This window comes from Physeter macrocephalus, chromosome 19, assembly GCF_002837175.3.
Source record: "Physeter macrocephalus isolate SW-GA chromosome 19, ASM283717v5, whole genome shotgun sequence".
NCBI lineage: Eukaryota > Metazoa > Chordata > Mammalia > Artiodactyla > Physeteridae > Physeter > Physeter macrocephalus.
The window spans coordinates 48347670-48373979 of record NC_041232.1 but is presented as its reverse complement, the minus strand read 5'-3'; the positions used below and the strand labels follow the sequence as shown (position 1 = coordinate 48373979).

Sequence of the window (26310 nt, the reverse complement as noted above, 5' to 3'; positions counted from 1 at the left end):
TTTAATAATCTAAGCAAAGGATTACCTTCCACAAAGGAAGGAAACTAATATTTCCTGAGTATCTATTATGTACTGGTCACTGAAGCTTCCTAATAGTTCTGTGAGGTATCTGAAGCCACATTTCACAGATGAGAAGCAGAGGATGGACCAAGGGAGGGAATGGCAGGGCCTAACTGGGAGCTCCACAGTCTTGATGCTGCCCCCTCCACAATGAAATTTCCACATGCATCTTGTTTAGTACAGACTATCTTTAGAAATGTAACCATCAGAAAGACCAAACACACCCAAAATATCTGCACACAGAATCAATATACTAATTCTACATGGTCTCTCTTTTTTTTTTTTTTTAAAGATGATGTTGGGGGTAGGAGTTTATTAATTAATTTATTTTTGCTGTGTTAGGTCTTCATTTCTGTGCGAGGGCTTTCTCTAGTTGTGGCAAGCGGGGGCCACTCTTCATCGTGGTGCGCAGGCCTGTCACTATCGTGGCCTCTCTTGTTGCGGAGCACAGGCTCCAGACGTGCAGGCTCAGTAGTTGTGGCTCACGGGCCCAGTTGCTCCGCGGCATGTGGGATCCTCCCAGACCAGGGCTCGAACCCGTGTCCCCAGCACTGGCAGGCGGATTCTCAACCACTGCGCCACCAGGGAAGCCCGGTCTCTTCTTTCAATCTTGTTAGCTAGATGAAACCGCTAGAAACAGACTAACCGAGGGCAACAACAGCACTAAGTAACCAGACATCAAGGCATCTGTTTTAGGACAAAACCTCTCCTAAAGAGTGCATGTATTACTCTTTCTTAGGGACCCCCAAATTTTAAGAGTTGTTCCAGCCTCTATATCCACCTTTTTTTCTTGCTCTCGTAAACTCCTCAAACCTTGTGTGGTCTCTCCAATCTCGTCTATTATTACCTGTCAGTGGGAGCGGAGAAAGGAGAGAAGGGGGAAGAATTGAGAAAAAATACCAACAAAAGCCCTCTTCTGAAGCTGCCACTATAACCCTACTTACTAAATGTGGCACCCTAGGGCTGCTGATTGGCAGCTGGAAGAAAAGGAAAATAGAAGAGGAAAAAGATGGCAAGGTAAAAAAATAAAGGGGTTGAAAGAAGGAGAAACGAAGGAGAGTTCACTAGGGAGCTCCATCAGCACTGGTCCCTCCTCCCTCCCAGGAGAAAAGGGGAAACAAACAGCTTCCATTGTCCTTCTTCATTAAATCCCATTTCAACCCCTCCCACCCCTTCACCGTTCCCAAGACTCCCTTTCACAGCACGTCTCCCTCTCCTCCCTCTCCTCTCGCCAGTAACCTCACTGTCTATCCACCGACGCCTGAGACCACAGCCCATGTCCACGTCACAGTCCACTCCCTGCTCACCTTGTGTTCACACCAAGATCCACTAGAAGGATACCACACAGCCTGCCACCCTCTCTACAATCCCCTCCCTCCAGGTCTGGGCTAGAGGTGAAGTCCAAAAGACTAGCTGCCTAGGCTATGGGAAGGAAAACTATGGGAAGGTTCTTGGCATTCCAAATAATACTATCTGAAAATAGTACTATTTTATTATTTATTTTCAGATAGTATTGATATAATAGTATTATATCAAATAGTATTACTTTTGGACAGTATTTATCAAAACTCTGTTATAAATGGCGGCCAAATTATAGATATCTCATTAGTACTATGCTTCAGGTACCTTGTAGGTGAGCAAGCCAAGACACTCATGTTTTCATGGGAAGGTGCATGTAGTATACCTGACTCACAGACTACTGGAGCAGGACTGTGAAGTCAGGAATAGCTTGTGTATGGGTAAGGGGCGTTCAGAAAAAGACTTTCTAATATTATTTAACTGAATCATATTAAGTCATATGTAATCCTTTTTCACAAATTAATCCTACTTATTATTATAGGAGAATTGGGAAACAGAAAACAGTTATGGTGACTGTAAAGTTGCTAGCTTACTGAAACAACAAAAAGAACAAAATCAAGTGAGACACAGAAGATGATTAGGCAAATTCGCCATGTACCAACAGTACTGCTAGCCATGCGCATGGCTAGGAAGCAGACAGGAAGACGACGGAAAACTCTTGAGATGGCAGGGTCTGCAGAAGAGGAGTGATAAGCCAGATTTATTACTAGGATGATACATTAAAGAATTAAATTCTGGGTTAAGAATCCGCCTGCCGATGCAGGGGACACGGGTTCGTGCCCCCAGTCCAGGAAGATCCCACATACCGCGGAGCGGCTGGGCCCGTGAGCCATGGCCGCTGAGCCTGCGCGTCCGGAGCCTGTGCTCCGCAACGGGACAGGCCACAACAGTGAGAGGCCCGCGTAACGCAAAACAAAAACAAAAGAATTAAATTCTGAAGTTGTATGGAAAGGAAGCAAGGCTATAGGAACACTGGAAATAAAGAAGACTAAAATGGAAATCATTCACAGCAGGATGGAAGAATCCACATACCGCGGAGCGGCTGGGCCCGTGAGCCATGGCCGCTGAGCCTGCGCGTCCGGAGCCTGTGCTCCGCAACGGGACAGGCCACAACAGTGAGAGGCCCGCGTAACGCAAAACAAAAACAAAAGAATTAAATTCTGAAGTTGTATGGAAAGGAAGCAAGGCTATAGGAACACTGGAAATAAAGAAGACTAAAATGGAAATCATTCACAGCAGGATGGAAGAATCAGAAAGCAAAGCAAATTATTGGGACCCAGAAGAACAGATGACAAAAAGGAAAACAATTTCCTAAATCAAACAATTGAATTTAATCATTCAGAGAACATATAAATTCATAAATATTCTCTCAATGCAAAACAGAAAATATAGAGAAAAAATGGGAAAATCTTCATAACTGATCTCAAACAGGTAAACACACACATACTCCCCTCTACCTGAGAAAGCCATAAAGCACTTGAGAAGACCAGAGATGCTTTCAGCATTCTAGCTAAGCTTCTCCCAGGGAGGGGACCACCTGTCCTTGTGGGGCTGGAGGTGAGGGATCCTTTTGGGGGTAGGGAGCACAGAGCTGAGGATAAGCACAGGCAGTACTATGAAGCAGTTTTCTTCCACCCTGTCCCAACTGAGTCTTTCATCCTCAGGGATGAAAATTAGCCAGTGTAAGGTTGTGCTACTTTAAAAACAAACAAAACAAAGCAAAAACACCACACACAGATTTAACAACAGGGTGTGGGTTAGGAAGAGAGGGAAAAGAAGAGTCTTAACTTTTTACTGAAATATAATATACATTCAAACAAGTTGACAGCCATAAGTATACAGGTGAGTGAGTTTCCACAAAGTGACTGCATCAAGGAGTCAGCACCCAGATTAAGAAACAGACCATTACCAACACCCCAGAGGCTTCCTTTCTGCCCCTTCCCAAGGTAACCACTCCTCTGGACCTCTTGAACTACAGATGAATTTTACCTCTTTTTTTAAATGCTTATTTAAAAGGAATAATATAGAGCAGTGGTTCTCAAACTTTTTGACTCAAAACCCCTTTACACATTTAAAAATTGAGGATCCCAAAGTTCTTCTGTCTATGGGTTATAGCTATTAATATTTACATTATAAAGTAAAACAAAATTTAAAAATAAAGAATCTACAAACACATATTATGTTAGCTATCAGAGAGATGATTTACCACTTTCATATAGTAACCCACTAAGAATTTATTGCCTCTTATCTCCAAATATATCCTTCACTGCCTGCTCTGTGATAGTGTACCTGGCTCCTATAAGCATTTCTCCTTTGCAATTGGCAAGATGCATGCATACATAAGCTTTGACAGTCGAGGGTGTTGGAGGGACACTGCCGGAGGAAGAAACCTCCCTTCTTGGTTCTAGCATGCCTCCATTTGTTTTCTTCTCCTTCCTATAGGGTGGCTGCTACTGGAGTGTGTGGAAGACACCCGAACGCATGAGTTTCAGTAGCACCCCACAAGCAGACTCTCAGTAAGTCTCCCAGGTACCCCAGCAGTTGGCTTCCCAGAGTTGGTTGCCTAAAGCCAGGAGGGGTGGTTGCTGTTTGGCAGTTCTGGCTCTGATTTCCTGCCCAAATGCGCTCTGAAGTGTATTTTATGCTTGTTACCCTGCCTTACCAGTCCCCACTCTGGAGGGCACTGTGCACCAGGTCTGGCCAGGGGTAACTAGCAAAGTTCTCTACCATCTACTGAAACTTCTCCAATTAGGTCTGAATCTCAGCCTTATGGAGGGGTCTCCCTTCCAAAGGTTTTCCTTCCTTGATAATTTTCCTTCCTTTACTACTATCTTTACTCCCTTATAGTTAATTCCATTATAGTTAGTAATTATTTGTATTAAACTTTCTCTGTTCAAATTATTGTGTGATTTCTGACTCCCACCTGGACCCTGATCCACACAACCTCTCAAACTCCACTGCACACTAGTTGATTAAGAGCAGAAAGGGCAAATAATATCTTAGTAATATTATGAAAACTGTTTTGACCTTGCAGACTTCTTGAAAGGACTTCAAGGACCCCAGAAGTCTCAGGACTACACTTTGGGAGCTATAGATACAGAGCATCCTTTTATGTCTGAATTCTTTCATTCAACAGTGTGGTTATGTATCATCCATATTGTTGTATGCAATAGTTTATTTATACTGCCGCACAGTATTCCATTATATGAATATATAATCTTACTTATCTTATTTATTTATATTATAATCTTTTAAATCTTTTTAAATCTTATCTATCTTATTTATCTTATAAACTTATTTTTCCATTCACCACTGATGGACATTAGAGTACTTTCTAGTCTGGGCTATAATGAATAGTGCTGTGATAATATTCATGTGTATGTCTTTTGGTGACTACATGTATACATTTCTGTATTGTTGGGCAATAAAGGATATATAAGCTCAGCTTTAGTAAATACTGTGAAACAGGTTTCCAAAGAGGGTGTAATAATTTTCACTCTCACCATCAGTCTGTTAGAGTTCCAGTTGTTCCACATACTCACCAACACTTGGTATTGTGTCATTTTTTTAATGACCTTTTTTTTGGGTGGTGGTGAAAAGTTCTATGAGTTTTAGCACGTGTATAGATTCAAAAAACTATCACCAAAATCAGAAAACAGAACAGTTCCATCTCCCCAAAGAACTCCTCTGTGCTATCCTTTTATACTCACACCCTCCCCCTACACCTAACACCACCAGCAACCAACATCTGTTCTCCATTACTATAGTTTTGTCTTTTCACAAATGTCATGAATGAGGTGTATAATCTTTCTTTCACCCAGGACAATATCTCTGAGATTCTTTTAAGTTGTTGTACCAGAAGTCTGTTATTTTTTATTGCTGAATAGTACTCCATTCTGATATATGAGTTTGTTTCTTCATTCACCTGTTCTTTCCAGCTTTTTTGGCCATTATGAATAGGGTTGCTATAAATATTCATGTACAAATTTTCGTGTGCTTTTATTTTCATTACTCTAGGAGGTGGGTCAAAAATATCTCGCTGTGATTTATGTCAAAGAGTGTTTTTCCTATGTTTTCCTCTAACTTTATAGTGTCCGGTCTTACATTTAGGTCTTTAATCCATTTTGAGTTTATTTTTGTGTATGGTGTTAGGGAGTGTTCTAATTTCACTCTTTTACATGTAGCTGTCCAGTTTTCCCAGCACCATTTATTGTAGAGGCTTGCCAGCACTATACTGTATTGATTACTGTAGCTTTGTAGTATAGTCTGAAGTCAGAGAGCCTGATTCTTCCAGCTCCGTTTTTCTTTCTCAAGATTGCTTTGGCTATTCGGGGTCTTTTGTGTTGAGATTAGGTTTGACATAAATACACTACCATGTGCAAAATAGCTAGTAGGAACCTGCTGTATAGCACAGGGAGCTCAGCTCAGTGCTATGTGATGGCCTAGCTGGGTGGGGTGTTGGGGTGGGGGGAGGGAGGTCCAAGAGGGAGGGGATGTGTGTAGGCATATGGCTGATTCACTTCGCTATGCAGCAGAAATTAACACAACATTGTAAAGCAGTTATACGCCAATAAAAAAAAACTTTTCGTGTGAACATGTTCTCATTTCTCTAGAGTAAACATTCAGTAATGGGCTAGCTGGGTTACATGGTACGTGTAACAGTGTAAGTGTAACTTTTAAACTGCCAAACTTTTCCAGAGAGACTGTATCATTTTTGCATTCCCACCAGAAATATATGAGAGTTCCAATTGTTCTGCATCTTTGTCAGTACTTGATGCTGTCGGTATTTTTTATTTTAGCCATTTAAATAGGTATAGAGTGGTATCTAATTATGGTTTTAACTGGCATTTCCCCAATGGTTGGTGTCTTTTCATGTGTTCATTTGATATTCATATAGCATCTTGGGTGAAGTGTCAAATCTTTTGACAACTTTTTATTGCATTCAATTTTTTTTAATTGGGTTGAAATTTTTTAATTAAAAAAATTTGTTTTTATTTTTTAACATCTTCATTGGAGTAAGGGTTGAATTTTTGAGAGTCCTTTGTGTATTCTAGACACAAGCCCTTTGTTGGATATCCAGTTTATAAATATTTCCTCCCAGTCTGTTGCTTGTCATTTGATTCTCTTAACAGTGTTTTTAACAGAGTGAAAATTTTAAAATTTGATGAAGTCCAATTTATCATTTTATTCCTTGATGAAATCATGCTTTTGATGTCATGTCTAAATACTCTCTGCCTAATGTAAGGTCCTGAATATTGGCCCTAAAAATTATAATATTTTAGGTTTTAGATTTAGATCTATGATACAATTTAAGTTAATTTTCATATAATACATGAGATTCAGGTTGAGAGTCATGTTTTTGCATATGAATTTCTAACTGTTCCAACACCATTTGTTGAAGAGAAAATCTTTTCTCTATTGAATGGCTTTTTACCTTTGTCAAAAATCAAATAGCCTAATCCCACTCCTGGGCATATATCTGGAGAAAACTCTAATTCAGAAAGATACACGCACCCCAGTGTTCACAGCAGCACTATTTACAATAGCCAAGATATGGAAGCAACCCAAATGTCCACTGACAGCTGAATGGATAAAGAAGATGCAGTATATACATAAATACATACATATATATGTATTTGTGTATGTATGTATATAATGGAATATTATTCAGCCATAAAAAAAGAATGAAATAATGCCATTTGCACCAACATGGGTGGAACTAGAGATTATCATACTAAGTGAAATAAGTCAGAAAGAGAAAGACAAATACCATATGGTATCACTTATACGTGGAATCTAAAATATGATACAAATGAACTTATTTACAAAATAAAAACAGACTCACAGACATAGAAAACAAACTTATGGTTACCAAAGGGGAAAGGGGCTGGGAGAGGGGTATTATTAGGAGTTTGGGATTAGCAGATACAAACTACTATACATAAAACAGATAACAAGGTGCTACTTACAGCACAGGGAACTATATTCAGTGTCTTATAATAAACCATAATGGAAAAGAATATGAATATATAAAAGTGAATCACTTTGCTGTACAACTGAAACTAACACAACATTGTAAATCAACTATACTTCAATTAAAAAAAATAGCCATATTTATATGGGTCTATTTCTGAGTTTTCTGTCCTGTTCCACTAATCTATATATCTAGCTTTCTGCCAACACCACACTGTCTTGATTACTGCAGCTTTATAGAAAGTCTTTAAATTGGGTACTGTATTTCCTCCAACTCTATTCATCCTTTTCAAAATTATTTTATCTATTCTATTTCCCTTGCCTTTTCAAATAAAAATTTAAATCCCTTGCTGGGATTTTGAATGGAATTTCACCAAACATCTATTGGGGAGAACTGACATCTTTTATGTTGAGTCTTCCAACATAGCTAGAAAGCAGAAGCTTTAGTTTCCTCCCTCTGCTGCATACTTCCCAAGACTGTCCTGTGTTCCAGGTCACACTGTCGGAGACAGAAAAAGAAAAGCAATGGGAATTCTACCCATGCTCCGGACACCAGAGTTGTTCTAGTCAGAGACAATTCCCCTCAGATGTTTAGTTGCTTCCCTGGCCACTGCTCATGGCTGTGCTGCCTGGCAATACTGCCTAGGGGCTGAGATTGTGGGGCAGGTAAAAAAAATTTTTTTTAAAGAGATGGGTTAGGGGAGAAATAAGGGTTTTACTCCACTCTCTAACCCTTAAGAGACCCTCTTCTTGTATCCCAGCCCAGAGAGGGCTTCTTCTGGGGCTCTCCTTCTGTACCCACAGCACAGGTGCAAGTTTTGGAGTGGTACAATTTTAAATAGAAGTGGAAAGTAGACATCCTTTCCTGATTTCTGATCTTAGGGGGGAAGATTCCAGTCTTGTACCATGAAGTGTGATAACATTAGAAGCATAACCCGTAAAAGAAACAACTGATATATATGACTTCATTAAAATTAACTTTTTCTGTGCCATTAAGCATATTCTGTGCCTAAAGTTACCATTAAGGAAATGTAAAACACAAGCCACAAACTGAGAAAATATTTGGAAATCATATGTCTGATAAATGATTTGTATCCAGAATACATAAAGAACACTTACAACTCAGTAACAGGAAGACAAATCATCCTATTTAAAATGGGAAACATATTTGAAGAAACATTTCATCAAAGATATAAGAATGGCTGATAAGTACATGAAAAGATACCCAATATCATTAATCATTAGAGAGACACAAATTAAAATCACAATGAGACACCAGTTCATACCTAGTAGAATGGCTATAGTAAAAAAGACAGTCAAAAAGACGTGTTGGTGAGGATGTGGAGAAACTAGAACGCTCATACATTGCTGGTGGGAACGTAAATGGTGCAGCCACTCTGGAAAACAGTTTGGCAATTTCTTAAATAGTTAAAGTTATCATGTGACCCAGCAATCAGGATTTTCCCAAGAAAAAACTATATATCCACACAAACACCTGTAACACAAATGTTCTTAGCAACATTATTCATAATAGCCAGAAAAGGGGAACAATTCAAATGTTCATCAACTGGTGACAGGGAAAATAAATGTGTTTTATCCATACAGCTGAATAACACTGGGCAATAAAAAGGAACAAAGGATACATGCTACAACACAGGAGAATCTCAGAAACATTATCTTCCGTCAAAGAACCCAGACACAAAATATATGATTCCACTTATATGAAATGTCCAGATAAGGCAAATCTATATACACAGAGTACATTAGTGATAACTTAATCCTACGGCTGAGAGTGGGGATGGAGAGTGACTACAAATGCACACCACAGACCTTTCTGGGGTGATGGAAATTTTCTACAAGTGGTGATACTTGCATAACTGCAAATTTACTCAAAATCATTGCATTATTCACTTTAAATGGATGCATTTTCTGGCTCCAGGAAAGATGGAGTAAGTGCACTCCACTCTGTTACTCCCAGTGGGTGGAACCATAACTCCTGGACAGAATACATGGAGCAGCTGTCTGAGGGGACACTGAAATGTAAATGGTAGAAGGTCAACTGGTGAAGGAGACTAGAATTTGAAGTTCCATCTAACCAGTGGTGAGTTTTCCATTTCTCCCCCTCTGACATTAGTCAGGCTGCACTCAAAGGCAGTTCCACAACTGGAAGCATACACTAGAAGCACAAAGAAAGAGTCCCAAGATAAGCTCTCTCCTTCTGGTCTGGGAAACTAGTAAGGGGTGACCAAAGGTCAGAGATAGATTTAATTCCACATCCACATTCCCAGCCTTATTTTTCTTTCTCCCTCCTCTCCTACCCTAGCAAGTTTGAGTTTGAGAAGCACTAGATTGGAGTAATGAGTCTCTGGGAGGTGGGATGTCATCTGCAGAGATCAGAATTAGCTGAGCATCTTTATTTAGGTTTTATTTTGATCAAAGGACATGGTTAAAAAATAAGCTGTCAAAAGCCTGTTTAAAAAGGCTGTACAACAGAAACTAACACAGTATTGTGAAGCAATTATACTCCAATAAAGATCTATTTAAAAAAAGGCTGTTCCCTCACCTCTTTGCCACTTCTCCCTTCTCATAAAGCAGACATAATTCTAAGTACTATATCTGCATTTTTACTTGATTTTACCCTAGTTGTAGATATTATGTATTGACTTCTTACTACAGAATATGAGGATTTATCTCACTCCTATCTCCCCCAACACATACACTTGCTAGTCTCTCAGTCTCCCAAAATTATATTATAAATTTGGATACATCACTACTGAATGTACATTAGAGCTATGTAAAATGCTATTCATAGGGCTTCCCTGGTGGCGCAGTGGTTAAGAATCCACCTGCCAATGCAGGGGACACGGGTTCAAGCCCTGGTACGGGAAGATCCCACATGCCACGGAGCAACTAAGCCCGTACGCCACAACTACTGAGCCCGCGCTCTAGAGCCCGCGAGCCACAACTACTGAGCCTGTGTGCCACAACTACTGAAGCCTGCGCACCTAGAGCCTGTGCTCCGCAACAAGAGAAGCCACTGCAATGAGAAGCCCGCACACCGCAACGAAGAGTAGCCCCTGCTCACTGCAACTAGAGAAAGTGCGCGCAGCAACAAAGACCCAATGCAGCCAAAGATAAATAATTTTTTTAAAATGCTATTCATAGCTGAGTCATATATTATGAATAATTTTCCTCTTTCTGCACAACATTCCCCTCCACTTCACCATCGATTATCCCCCCACTCTTCCTTAGTTTTCTATGTATTTGTCACTAATTCAAAGCCACACTCTCTACAAACTGTCTAAAAGTCTTTTAAGGTGTTCAGAAGCACCAACTATCAATATAATATCAGTGGAATCTTCTTAAATCAATCTCTCCTGAGGTTTTCTGGGCTGCCTCCCTCCATGCTTGCACCACTGTCATCTGGGGCTCTCCCTTCGCCGCCTGCCCCCCAGCCCCACCCGGGATTCTGTTCTCTCTCTGCACACTGGATTTCCTCTCTTCTACACAGCATGTCTTTCTCTTAGTTTACTCCTTTGTTTTGGCAGAGAGCACAGACTGAGAAAGGATGAGGGGAGATGGCAGGTGTTTCAGACTACACCATCACTTCCATAGTGGGCTAATGCTATTAATGGGAGTGAGTTATATATTAGAGTAGATTGAAAATCCCATTTTTATAATTTTTAAACAATGAGCGAAAACACGAGTGGTTTCATTTATGTCCCTATATACAATACTAATTAAAAGATGTCCTGCATAATGAGTACTCATTTTATAAGCGAGTAAAAGGATTACTGAAAAAACTCTAATGCATGAAATTCACTATGTGGTCTGAGAGTTAGCTTGAGTGCCTGCCTGAGTGACTCAGCAGTGTTTTCAGGAAATAAAGACATTAATAAATTTGCTTAGGATAGTGTTCAACTCAGCAAGACTAGGCTTACCAGAGACTCAATCCACACAAATACCTAAAAATTCAGGAATACAGAACAACAGAATTCCCTTGATAATTATTATTTCTATGATTTTTCAACATTAAAGTCCCACTGTACTTACCCTAACCCTTTTAGGGAGTGAAATGGCATTAACAGTTTTATATGCATTATCCCACTTTATCCTTACAACAACCCTAAGACAGAAGTATTATTCTCCCAATTTTAAAGATGGGAAAACTCAGGCTTATAGAAATGAAGTAGCTTGATTCCAAATCAAGGGGAATATGCACAAATAACCTAATCCTCATCTCCACGTCCCTTTGAGTATGATTTTCAGAGTATTCTTTTTCACCCACCAAATTTATCTGACACTACCATTTATCAACGACAAGTTAAAACACTGTCTGGCAGTGTTTGGCAATGTTACATAATTTCTCCTCCATGTACTCTCATTCGGGCAAGATCAATGAAGATCTAACCATAAAAGTGATGGCCAAGCACAGTGACTAAGATTACATGTTTTATCATTGACACATTTCACTTGAGTCACTTCTTGATCATACTTTTCCATAAATTATTTAATCTCCCCAAGCTGAGTTTACCAATCTGTAAACTGGGCATACTACTACCATTTTGCTCAACTGTTTAAATAGGATAATGTGTATAGTCCTGGGTACATAATAGACACTCAATAAGTGGTATTATTACTTTTTAAGCATCTGAGACGAATTATATAGGATGGAATTGCCAAATTAGGTGCTTTGAATTTGTATTAATCTCCTTCCCTAAGATTACATGTTACAAAGAGAACTCTTTGACTGTTAATTCTATTTAACTCTTCTTGATACTGGAACAATGTTATTCTTTCCTCCAGTTGCCTTCAGAAATGTGCCCCTGGAGACCCTACAAGGCAGTAAAGGTTCTTGCACAGGGTGATCTGGACACTCCAGCTATACTACCAGTTAACCCTACAGCTTAGCAACAACCAAGGCTTTTCTGGATTCAGATAAGGGGGTGAAAAAGCTGCTCTCTAGGGGCTGTCCCACACTACTCCTCCTTCCACCTCTGGGAATTGGTCTGAAAACCACCTGCTGGCCAGTTTTGTCTATCTCAATGTAGGGATATTTAAATATTAGGCTGATAGTTCTCATTTCACATTTCATTGTGAATACACTTCAGAAGCCAGACAGTGATGAGTGAAAAAGAGTGAGGATGGAAAAGCATGCTTGGAGTAAGGTTTTCCTGAGAACTGCACTGGGACCAGGAGCTCATTCTCCCTGAACAGAGGTCTCTTCTCTACATCCTAGGCCAGTGAGTATTCAAAGCACTACAGAGCTTCCCAGCAGCTCTTGTTACTGTCCAGATTGTACAGATAAGGATCCCGAGGTACGGAAAGGTGAAGTAACTTGTCCAAAGCCACACAGCCAATAATGGCAGATCCAGACTTTGCCAGCATCAAGACATTAATGAGAAATTCATCTAGATACAATTCAAAAAAGGAGAAAAAATAAGAGTATAGATTAAGAAGCTCTAGTATATGCACACGAGCAGTTCCAGAAGAACAGACCAGAGGGAATGGTGACACAGCAAAATTTGAGATTACAGCTAGAAATGTTCTAGAAGTGAAGAACATGAATGCTCAGATCAAAAGTACACTATGTACACTGAGCATGTAGATGAATTCACACCTTGACAGACATTACAATGTGCCCAGATCTCAACACTAAAGGAATAAAAATAAAATGTGAAGTTTCCAAACCAAGAGAGAGAAAAACATGAATACTAAAAATTTTATCAATTGAAACTGCATCAATTAGCAATGCAGGAAAGGAAGAAAAAAAATGATGGTAAACAGAAAACAAGATTTACTAGAGGGAACTTTATAAAGCTGTCATTTTCATAGGTCAAAAATGAATATCAGGGCTTCCCTGGTGGTGCAGTGCCGATGCAAGGGACATGGGTTCATGCCCCAGAGTCCAGGAGGATCCTACATGCTGCAGAGCAGCTAGGGCCGTGAGCCATGGCCACTGGGCCTGCGTGTCCAGAGCCTGTGCTCCACAACGGGAGAGGCCACAACAGTGAGAGGCCCGCGTACAGCAAAAAAAAAAAAAAAAAAAAAAAAAAAAAGTAAAATGAATATCAATTTCATATGGTTCAACCTAAAAGAAATAAGTCTAAATATATCAATAGTCACAATAAATATACATGCATCAAACTCAACTATTAGAAACAAAGATTATACGATTTAAAAAATATAAAATTCAGCCATTTAGTAGAGATACACCTAAAACAAAAATCATACAGATGGCTGAAAGTAAAAAAACAGAAAAAGACATACCAGGAAAATGTTAGACTAAAAGTGATGTAACAATATCAAAATCAGGAGGAAGAAAGTCAGTAAAGATACGTGAACACTGAGTTTAAAAAACACATGCGCACACGCGCACACACACACACAGACTAAATTATCTTAAATGCATCCAACGATGCAGCCTTGAAAAATAAACTAACAGAATGAGTTAGGAAAATTGTCAAATCCACGATCATAGTGGGAGTTCTTTTTTTATACAACTTAATCAGAATCTAATAGAGTATGCACACTAAAACAGAAAAAAACAAAAGTAACAGGCAACCAGACCATGTTATTTTCAATGGCAGAACAAACATTTAAAAAACCCTGCACACTTTCTAGATCACAAAGGTTTCAACACATTTCAAAAAGACCATCTTTACTGATCATTAATCTAGGAATCAATAACAAAAATGAGAAAATCGAAAGGCAAAAAGAAATGTACATAGAAATTTTAAAATGTACTTCTAAGTCATCCTGGGTTGAATAGAAATCAAATGGAAATTACAAACTACTTGTAAATAATTAGGATGAAAGTACTACACATAAAATTAGCAGGGTGCACTGACATGATTCACAGATGTAAATTTAAAGTCTTTAATGAATTTATTAGAAAACAAAAATATTTTAAATTAACAGGTTAAGCATTTAACTAAGGAAGTGAGAAAACAGATTAAACACAAAATAGAAGAAAAGATAATTACATAGAAAACAAGTTTTTAAAAACTGGATAAACAAAAGGAAAAGCTACTCCTCTTTTAAAACTTAAAAACTGCAAACCACTAGCAAGACTGCCTAAGGAAAAAAGAGAAAAGAAACAAACAATATTAGAAATGAGAATAGACACATAATTATAGATCTAGTGAAAATGTTTTAAGAGCATTAGGTACTGAAGATAATGCTATGAACAAATAACAAAACACCCAAGCCTTCCAGGTCATCATGAATTACCCAAATTCTAATTGCGATTTGGCTAACTAAAGCTCATAATCTCTAAACCTTTCCACTGTGCTCTCTGGAATTCATGGTTACTGTCATTAGCAAAGTTCCCGAATATTCACAATCTCTTCTCTGAATATTCCCTTCATATTCTACACTAATTAAAATATCACCAAGAATACTGCCTCCTGAGTGGTCTTTCAAGAGACGGCTAGATTTTCTTCAACATCCCTTGAACCACTGAGTCTGGAAGTGGGGGCAAGTATCTCCCTTGTTCCTCATCGCTATTTCAAGATTTATGTTTCTCCCTCTTCCCTAAGAAGCCTCAGGTCCTTTAAAGAAGGTGCTATCAGAAGTTGCCAACCCATCCTTGGTACAGTCATCTGTCACCTTCCCTACCAATTCCATCACTAGTCTTGTCATCACATTAACAGTCATTTTAGTTTCCATGCAGTCGATTTATCAATACTTGGCCTCTCAGATCTTTGCTCTGCTCTGCTCTCCTCCACCATATCTCATCCACTTTCTTTCATGCTGTACCCTTAGACCACATCATTACTCATAATCTCCATTTTAAACATCCCAATCTCTGGTCACCATTGCTCCTTCCACCTCCCATCCCCACTCCCTCCCCCTGACATCCAGGCTTGTTCCAACTCAGTTACTCCAATAATCTCAGATCCTTAGCTTTCTTCATTGGGATCTCAAATCCAGACCCTTCCATCCTTTTACTTTCTGTGACCCTCTTCATGTTTTCCAGGACTCTTTATTATAATCACTGTCTTGTATCTCCCTATTCTATCTCACTCACTTGGCAATATCCCAATAGCTAAATCCAACTTTCCGCTGATTCTGCATCTGCACTAGGGCTGCTGAATATGGCTAAAGAAAACATATGAGCATGCTGAATGGTCTCATTTTCAATTTACAAACACAAACCTCAAGGAGGCTCTCAGCACTATCCAGTATTCTCACTACATTTCCTAGTTAACCCCTGCAAACTGTTCCATACCTCCTGAGATTCCCAATACCTTTCCTACCCTCCTCACTCACAGGTGTTAACCTTGTTTCTAATTTCACTGAAAAAAGCCATCAGATGAGGATTTCCATACTCCCATCAACACACTAACCATCCTGTAGACATCTGTGATCATAAACACTGTGCCTTTTCCCCATTATACAATGTCTGCGTTATCCGTGTTCCTGTCTGAAGCCAACTACATTCCTTCTCACCTACTCAAGTTGAATGCTCTTGCTATAATACTCCCCTCTCAAACTTTCCCTCAATGGGATCATTTCTATCAACATACAATATGGCATATACCATATTGTACTATATGCCATATTACAGAAGAAAAAGACAATGTCTCCCTTGATTGCACAATCTCCCCAGCTAACTGCCCCACTTCTCTTTTTCCAACAATTACACCTCAAAAGCACTGCTATACTTGCTGTCTCCACTGCTTCCCTCCCACTTTGTTTCTCCCACTCTTTTTTCAAGTTGATTTTATGGGAAGCATAACAGAGTGCAAGAAACAAATTTAGAGCGAATGAGATATCATAAGCAAATGCTCATGTAATCATGACTCAGGTGAAGAAATAGAACACGGCCAGCACCTCATTAAGTCCCTCTTGCTCCCAATATCTTTTCTTTCCTGTCAAAAGCACTATTTAGTTTCTCAGTATATACCTTTTGGATTCAGCAGATGCCTCTAGATAAAAAGTAGCCTCCAAATTCTACGCTCATTTCTCTGGGTTTCCATCTTCTCCCAGATGTTGGCTCTGTAATTTTTCACTACCTTCTAAGCTGTGCTTTCTAACCTCTGGATGTTTTCAAGAGGATGATTTTTCTAACTCTCTAGATGTTCTCATCTGGAGAGTTGGTCCAGATCACCAAGGCCACCACCACAGAAATGGAAAGTCTCCCCATTCTTTTAAACCACGGTTTCATTGCCTATCACTCCACAGAAACAATACTGTCCAACAGCCTCTCCACACACTGAAACCGTCGGTCAGTTTAGAGATCTCAACTTAACCTCTCAGCAGCGTTTAACACAGCTGGCCACTTCCCCCTTGAAACATTACCTCACCTCTCCTCAGCCTCTTGCTAGATCTCCCTCCTGTTCTCAATCTTCGAAGGCTGGAACATTAGCTCCCCAACCCCTTTTTCACCTCATCCACTCCAGTGGCTGTCAACCAGTCCTGTGCCTTTAAATTCTCTTATCCCTTAATGACTCCAGCTTCAACCCCTCCCCTGAACTCCAGGATTTTATAAATATGTGCTAACAATTCTTGATTTCTATTCCCATATTTCTACTCTCCTTTCCATCTTGGCAAGTATCACTTTAATTCAGATAGCTAATCAAGCCTAAATTCTTAACTTTTCCTTTTTTCTTTTACTCCACATCCAACCTGTCAGCATTCTGATAGCTTCCATCTTAAACATACAATCAGAATTTGAAAACTTCTTCACCTGTGCCAGCCTCGTCCATGCCACTATTATAAACCTCACTCATGCCACTACTATCCTCTGCGTGAATATGCAGAGCAATGTAATCTCTCATCCACTGCAGCTGGAAAATGTAAACTGGTGAAACCACAGTGGGAGCAATTTTTAAAAACATCAAATGAAATTAAAAAGTGCATTCCTCTCAACACAATTATTTCACATCTCTGTGCAACTGACCATAACACATGGTAACAAATACATTTTACATCACCCTAAAACATACATTCTGAAACAATGATTAATGAAAAAAAACTTTTATTACATGAGATACACTCTGATATCTTCTATGTCACTAATTAAAATGCTAACAGGTATTCACATTGTGTATGAAATACCATAAAAAAAAAACTTGAGGCCTAAGGTCTTCTAAATTGATCTCATGATCCATTAATGACTAAGGGGTCATGACCTACAATTTGGAAAGCACTGTTCCACAGAAAACTGTTACATCTGTACAAGAGAATACATGCTTGTTTAAACAGGATATTTATAGACATTCTGTAACTGTAAAGTATATACATCTAAGCAAAAGCAAAATAGATAAATTATGGTGTATATTCCCACAATGGACTGCTACAAAGCAGTTAAAATGAATGACCTAGAACTACATGTGATGACATGGCCAAATTTCAAAATCAATGCTTGAACAATTTTAAAGTTGCAGAAGAATATGTGCATATGCTATGCTAGAATCTGTTGTTAAAAATATGAAACTATATATTATTTAGGTAGATAGATAATAGATAGATAAACATGCACAGTAATGATAAATGCAAAAAATCGGACCTATGGTTAGAGAGGAATGGAATACAACTGGGGAGGGGTACACAAATGGTTTCAACAGTAGCTGTAAAGTTTTATTTTCAAAACAAAATATGAAGATAATATGGCAACTTGTTAAAATTCAATAAAGTTAGTGGTTGATACAAAGCTTTGTTATCTCCTATAGCTTTCTGAATGTTTAGACTATTTCATTCAAAAAAAATTAATAGCTAAAATAAGGAAAGAGAAAGCTACGTTTTCCAAAGAATAAAATTTCTGAGAGATCACTAGTGAAAGATGGAAAATGCAAAAGAGGGCTTCCCTGGTGGCGCAGTGGTTAAGAATCCGCCTGCCAATGCAGGGGACACGGGTTCGATCCCCAGTCTGGGAAGATCCCACATGCCGCAGAGCAACTAAGCCCACGCGCCACAACTACTGAGCCCGCACGCTTAGAGCCCATGCTCCGCAACAAGAGAAGCCACCGCAATGAAAAGGCTGCGCACCGTGATGAAGAGTAGGCCCCACCAGCCACAACTAAAGAAAGCCCGCGCACAGCAACCGAAGCAGCCAAAAGAAAACAAAAAAGAAAAAATACTTCAAGATAAATATTTTAAGGCATATTTTTAAACTACTAATTACCACGTGTGTCTTTGAGGCAACAGATAAAACAAAAAATCAGGGAACTCACTAAACTTGTATAACAAAAATTTACATTTCATGAAGCAGGGAGAAATCATACTATAAGAGGATAAATACAGATACAAAGAGTAAAATTTATGTTACAATATTGTTTTCAAAATTGTATTTAACGGAAACAAATACATATTAGCCTTAGAACTACCACTTACTATTTATAGAATTATAACAACGTTACTGAAAACACCTAAAAGATTATAAAACCATAAGTCTTGGGCTTCCCTGGTGGCGCAGTGGTTGAGAGTCCGCCTGCCGATGCAGGGGACACGGGTTCGTGCCCCGGTCCGGGAGGATCCCACATGCCGCGGAGCGGCTGGGCCCGTGAACCATGGCCGCTGGGCCTGCGCGTCCGGAGCCTGTGCTCCGCAACGGGAGAGGCCACAACAGTGAGAGGCCCGCGTACGGCAAAAAAAAAAACCATAAGTCTTAAAAATTATAAGCAGAGCAACTCCCAGAAGTTTATCCAAATCATCTAGAGAAGCTTATCTAACATGAGAAAATAAACAGAATTCTACTAAATACATGATTTTAATCTGTTTCCAGAATTTCATCTAACATTAAAAGTAATAGTTAAGAAAATGAGAAAAAAAATAACCTTTAGCAATTAGGCAGAGAAAGAAGGGAATTAAAAGTCAGAAGTCCTGGATTCAAACCTGATTCAATTGTCCTGGGCTACAGCAATCTCTCTGAGGCACTTAACAGCAGCCTGCCTCATGGGACTGATAATTTTTTAAACCAAAGTTAAAATTACTTTAAAAACTAGAAAGATTAAAATGCTACATACTAAACATCTCACAAATATTTCTGTGAATAAAAAAGTTAAGTTGCAGGGTTTTGTGTCTGTATCTTTAAGTCAGAAAACAACAGCAACGACTTAGTAATTAAAAATTTAACAAATAAAAAATTCAAGAGAATAGCTGAAAGGTAGCCTAGCATTTCTCCCTGGAAGTATAAAAGCGACTAAGAGAATCAATGCAAGCAGTCCAAAGTCTGGCTAATAGGAGTTTCAATGATAGAAAACAGACTGATGGGACATATAATAGGCCTGTCTAATAGGTCACAACTTACTTGACTTCAAGGATATTGGTACAAAATGCCTTTAACCTACCAATCTAAAGGGAAGAGAGGAAACAGAAGAACACAATCAATGGCACCAGCAATCAGCAAAATGCAGACTCAGGAAAGATACAAGACGCTCTACGTCGTATTCAAATAATAAACTGTAAGGGAAAAAAGAAGATGGAACCTACAGACTAAGAGACGCTTGAGATAGATATCTACCAGTTGCAATGTGTGTACCTTGTTTGCATGCCGATACAAACACTCTTAAAAAAGGAAAATATATGACATAACTAGGGAAATTTACCTGGATATTTCATGTTATCAAGGAATCACTGTTAAGACTTTTTTTAGGTATGAAAAACGGTATCATGATTTTTCCCTTTCCTTTTTTTTTTGTTCTATAAGTCCTATCTTTCAGAGACAAATATTGTAATATTTGCAAATGGTAGGTCTTTGCCTGAGGTTGGGGAATCTGCTCCTAATCTCACTCACCTGGTTGATCCCCAAAATCCACAAACCATGTGGGCTTCTCCACAGGGCCATTTCTGTCATGTCAGCTGGCTTACCTCAGAGTCAATGGTCCAAGTGAGAATAAAAGACCAAATTGGAAACCACAGTATATTTTATAACCCAATCCTGAAAATGACACTCTATCACTTGTACTGCTGGTCATACAGACCAACCCTAGCACAACACAGGAAGAGACCACACAGAAGTGTAAATACCAGGAGAAGGAGATTGTTGCAGGACATCTTAGAGGGTATAAAAGAGAACTTTTAGGAACTGTTGAAGCAAGGTGATGGATACATTAGGGTTCAGACTATTATCTCTATTTTTGTATATATTTGAAAATTTCCATAATAAAAAGTTTTTCAAAACTTTTTTTTTAAAAAAAGGATAAAAGCACAGAAATGGAACAAGAGGGCAAATAATGGCTATTCAGTGGTAGTAGTGACTTTGTGCCACCCCATGAAGCAGCCCTGTCCCACAGAGACCCAATGGTTGGCCAGAAGGACTGCGTATTAGCAGCTGGACTAGCAATCCTGCACAAAGCAGGATTTTTTCAAGTCTGAGAAGTCCTCATCAAGCCCAAAATTTGGTGCACAAGCATACGTATCACACCATTTAAACACTGATCTTTATATCATGAAGTTGTTCACTGTGCAAAAACTAGTGTTTATATTTAATATACTTATAAGCTACTCATTAATAAAAGTATCTTCAAGAACCATGTAAAAGATTTTAAAAAATAAACACTTAATAAAACGTGTTGAGAGTGGTGATGTATTCAGGGGAATTATTAAAAGCGCAAAAACAACTCTACTATAAACAATAATAGTTAAGGTTCTTTTTAATGCAGACATCACTGAATTTAACTGAGACTTCCCTGAGGAGTCTAGCTTTCTTCGATAATTTTTAAATTACTCAGGAAAGTACACAGTTTGTGAAAACCTAAGTTTACAATGAAGCTTCTCTTGACTGATGTCCACTTAACCAATTTGCTGGATGAATACTCTATATCCCCTCAGTTTAATTTTTACATGCACAATATTCAATGGTTACCTTATTATGACTTATTCAAAGCTGTGCCATATAATAAACTATGATTACCTTTGCCTTCTCTGAACAACTTTAAAAAATTTTCCCTGGATTTAATGATTGTTTAATTTTTTTCTTGTGATGGTTTTCTATGTACTTATTACTAATTCAATCCCCAATTCTCCATCAATTGTCTACATCTCTCCAAGACATTCAGCCTTATCAGGTATGACTTCAACAACATCTCCTTGAAGTCTCTCCTGGTGAGCATTTTCTGAGCTGCTCCCACCTGGGCTGGCTGCTTCTCTGCCTGCACAACTCTCACCCGTGGCTGTCCTTACACCATCTTCCAGAGATTCCCACTATCTCTCGCACATCAGATCTCCCGTCTTCTACATCCTGTGTTAACCTTTTCCTTGATTTAAGTCCTCTTTTGGTGGAGCACAAGCCAGTAACTTCCCAAGAAAAGATATGTGGCGGCAGTTCAATGTTTTGAGACCTTGCATTCCCAAAATGTCCTTATTTAACCTGTGCACTTTATTGTTAATTTGGATGCATACAGAATTCTAGGTTGGAAGTTATTTTCCTTTAGAAGTTTGCTCCTTTGTTTCCAGAGTTGCTGCTGAGAAGTCTGAAGATATTCTGATAAATAATCCTTTGATTGTGATCTGCTTTCTTCTCAAGAGAAACTTATAAGAGGTCGTTTTCAGGGAATGATTGCCAGTGTTCTCAAAGTCACAATGCCTTGGGGGTGCAGTCTGTTTTCATCTATTGTCCTGAAAACTTAATGGTCTTTCAATCCAAAACCTGTACAATCCAGTTCTGGAAAAAACTGGTGGATAAATTTTCCCCTTCCCACCTGCCTATCCCTCTCCTCACTTTTTTTGTTGTTCTCTTTGAGACTCCTATTAATCAAATATTGGTCCTCATTGATAGTCAATTCAATTTCTATGCTTTTACTATTGTCCATCTCTTTGATCTATTTTTATGGAAGATTTCCTCCCAACCTGCTATTGAGTTTTGTTTTAATTCCCAAAAGCTCTTGGTTCTCTCAGTCTATTTTTTGAATGGTATCCTATTCTTGTTTTATGGTTGTAATATGTTTTCTTATTTCATTGGGATTACTAATTATTTCTTTTTAAGTTTTCTTCCTCCTGAATAGTCAGTCTTTGCTTCCTCCAAGTTGCTTAAAGTTTTGAATTATACTTTACATGTTTGAGGGTTTCCTGTGATGTCTAGTATTCCTTGGTCATCTATTACTAAAAATGGAAGGCCAAAAAACTGAATATAAGCTCTGAATATTTAAGTGAGGCTTAGTGACTATGAGTATCCTCCACTGGAGTGATCAGGCTATGCTATTAAGTTGGAGAATCTCTGATGTCAGTGTTTGCAGTTGTTTTGCTTTTCTCTAGGGCTAGTCCAATTCTGCTGAAAAAGATCCTCCAATCTCCTGCCTGGAGGGATAAAGCCTGGCTGCTGGCATTAATGGGAGCCACAGAAAACAAGGTGGCTAGGGTGTCTCAACAGCTAGAATGTATATGTTCATTTGATCTACCTTTCTCTGTACAGTTCCCTTGCTTTTAACTGGGCCTGTTGTCCTCTAGTCCAGATACCTTGTATTACCTTCTTCATATGGCACAACTGGGCCTTATATTGCTGGTAGGAGTGTAAGTTGGTACAACCATCTTGGAAAAATGTTTGGCAGCATGTGCTAAAGCTACTTAAGTGTATACCCTATTTCTTTCCCCAATACATACACCAAATAGAAATGAGAGCTTAAGTCTTCCTAAAATGTGCACAGAAATGTCACCATAGCCTTTATTCACAATAGTCAATAAGTGGAAACAACACAAATATCTATCAACATGTAAATAAACTATGGTATATTCACATAACAAACCACAACACTGCAATGGACAAGAATAAGTTTCTGATATATGCAACAACATGGATCTCAGAGACACCAAAGAATATAAACAGTATGGGTCCATTTATAAACAGTTCAAATAAAGACAAAGCTAATCTATGTTTTGAGATCAAAACAGTGGCTGCCCCTGGGGGTGGGAGTATTGACTGGAAAGGAACATAAGAGAACTTTCAGGGGTGATGGAAATGTTCTATAACTTGATTTGGATGATGGTTAGACAGGTACATACATATGTAAAAATTCAGTAATCTGTATGCTTATGACTGTATACTTCACCATTTTAAGTTACACACAACTTAAAAGAATCTTGTAAAAAATTAATTATATACACCAATGGGGGAAAGCAGGGTGGGGGGTGGTGGTGGGATGAATTGGGAGATTGGGACTGACATGTATACACTAATATGTATAAAACAGATAACTAATAAGAACCTGCTGTATAAACAAAAATAAAATAAAATTCAAATCAAAAAATTAATTATATAAATGATTTGTTAATAATGAAGTTTAAAATCCCTACTAATCTATCAAGATAAACAATTATCTTCCAAAGCCTAAAATATATAGTCCCAATGATCACTAGAACTTGAGGTATCATTTTATCAGCATTTAATTATTTAAGTGGGGGGGTAAGTAGTAACTTAGTGATGTAACAATCACTTTAAGAACAGTCAACACTAAAGTGCAATTTATTGGGAATTCATAACATACTTTTCATTCATATTAAATACTATTAGGACCACACTAGGTACTTACCCTTCTAACCTAACATCTGGTAAAGATCTGTTGAGTGCAATCATCTCACTTGCCATTAAATTGAACTGATTGATTTTAAACATCTCTTTCATCTTTTCTTGATCCTCTTTAGGAATGACGACTGGCTTCCCCATTTCTCCAGGACCTTCATGAGGCTTTTGTACTGGCTCTAGAACTAAGAATAAGGAGGAAACTTAACTAACATTAATTGTATAACAAGTGATTCATGTTTCTGTTGAATAACATTTGAGTTTAAACTATGCCCTCAACAACCAGAGCCATTTCTGAGCCCATCCTCTCCCAGTCCGAGACACCGCCTAGGGGCTGCCTTGTCCTCCGCTTCCACGCCTCGTCCTGACTCAAGACCTCCTCACTTTGCACCACTCACCTGAATCACTTCATGGCCTTGGAACTCCCATCTCTGATATCGTTACCACATTAATCTCCCTTGAAGATCATTGGAGATTTAATCTCCAATGAAGCATAGCCTTCATTGTGTTATTCTCATGGTCTCCTAGAGGCCAATCTCTTTAATAGGAAATTTAATCTAACTTCCCCAACCCACCACTTGCTGGGGTCTCCACCTCCCACCCCCCCGGATCCTCATCCTCCAGTCAAAACAGCACCCACTACTTTCCTCCATGTGCCTCATGTCTTCTTGAGTTGGTGCCTTTGCTCACACTGGCCCCTCCCTTGGCACCTCCTTCCTACCTCTACCTCTGCAATACCAAACTCACACTTGTCCTTCAAGGCCCAGATAAAACAGCTTCTTTCCTGCAGCTTTTCTGCATCTCTCTAGAGTGATCATTTACTACTCTTGACTACTACATCATTTTGTCCAGGGCTCTATGTCTCTAATCAATAGTTCTCTCTTATTATTATCGCTAAACCTGCCTATGACACCCTCCCCTAGCTAGATTATGATCTCTTTTTTAGCTGGAGTTTTTTGTTCATTCATGTACCTTCTGTGGAATTTAGCAGTGTTTTATAGACATTTTATAACTATATGCTAAATTAATATGTGAGTAAAAGTGTTATTCAAAATAAGTCAAAATGAAATCCTAGAATTGACAATAGTAGACATTATAATAAGCATATGCAAGGTGGAGCATCAAGAAATATAATTCTTGGGAATTTCTTTTATTTTGAATTTCTTTTATGCTTTGAGCTTTTTATTTGTTGAAACAGTCATTTGTAAACTTTTTTATTTTATTGCACTTAAGTGAGAAAATACAGCCTTCCAACAATAAATATTTAATGAGCACCTACATCATAGCAGCCACTATGCCAGGCACTGAGGATCAGTGCAGACAAGACATGACATGTTCTCTACCCTCATGTGGCTTAAACTTCCTACCTTTTGAAAGGTATTAACGTTTCCTTTGTGGGCTAGAAAAATGCTTCATTTTTTAAAATGCTAAGTGGAATGTGTTAAAATTATGTATTCCACATATGTAGATTACATATTTGAAATATATCTAGTAAATAACCTTATTAATAAAAAAAGAAATATAATTCTAATCAGAAGTAATATTATCTCGTAATATACAGTTGTCCCTCCGTATCCATGGGGCACTGGTTCCAAGACAACCCCCTCACCCCGCCCTGTGGATATCAAAATCCACAGACGCACAAGTCCCTTATATAAAAAGGTGTGGTACGGTCAGGCCTCTGTATAACCCATGGATATGGAGGACCGGCTATATTAGTAAAAAGAATAATATTCCTGATCAGCAATTCCCAAATCTTGTTCCTTGCTATATGCTTTTGAGATGTTGAAAAGTGTTCCAAGAAAAATATGTTCTAGAATATATTAAATTTGAAAAAAAATTGTTAAATTTCCCATCTAAGAGGGATGGGTAGAAAATGAGGTGAGGATAAGAATGGGATGAAAATATCTGTTTTGTACATTACTTGTTTATTTTTAAAGCTGAAAGTTTTATTCTCCTACAGTTTGTTTTTTAGGCATCCCCGAAAGTCTCTGGACAAAAATGAAGACATCAAGGCAGTAGACAAACCAGCTCATTTCAGCCAAGCTTCATCTGCCCAAGAACAGCTCTAGCTGGTAAAGCTGACCTACAGGATGACTGTTCAGATGGGGTACAAAGCAACCTACCAATACCAGAGCTGCAGAATATTATTCACTGTGTCTTCAAAAACTCTGTCTAGAATATAAAATCTATTCTAGAGGACTATCAAGGAAAAAAATGGTGGATAATAACTTTCCCCATTCTCAGAATGAACTGTGATTCCAGGAAGAAAGTTAAAATATTAGGAAATAAATTACAGGAAACTCTTATAATACAATTTTTAAAAACAAATCCCGCCTAATTTTTGTCAAGTAAGCTCTTTAAATATAAGAATTAAAAAATTCTCAGTGACAAAAATTTTCAATGCCAAGTGTAATAAAAACTGTAAGTACAGAAGTATAATGCCCATCTAAGCT

At 38.5% G+C, this 26310-nt stretch overlaps 1 protein-coding gene across 1 annotated transcript in view; it reads right to left on the bottom strand.

Moving 5' to 3' along the window:
- The window catches only part of GALNT1 (polypeptide N-acetylgalactosaminyltransferase 1), an 82506-nt gene that overhangs the window by 35162 nt on the left and 21034 nt on the right, over positions 1-26310 (bottom strand). Inside the window, exon 3 of the mRNA XM_007119797.4 lies at positions 23865-24039. Coding sequence (XP_007119859.2) covers positions 23865-24039 — 175 coding nt within the window. The remainder of the gene's footprint in view (positions 1-23864; positions 24040-26310) is intronic.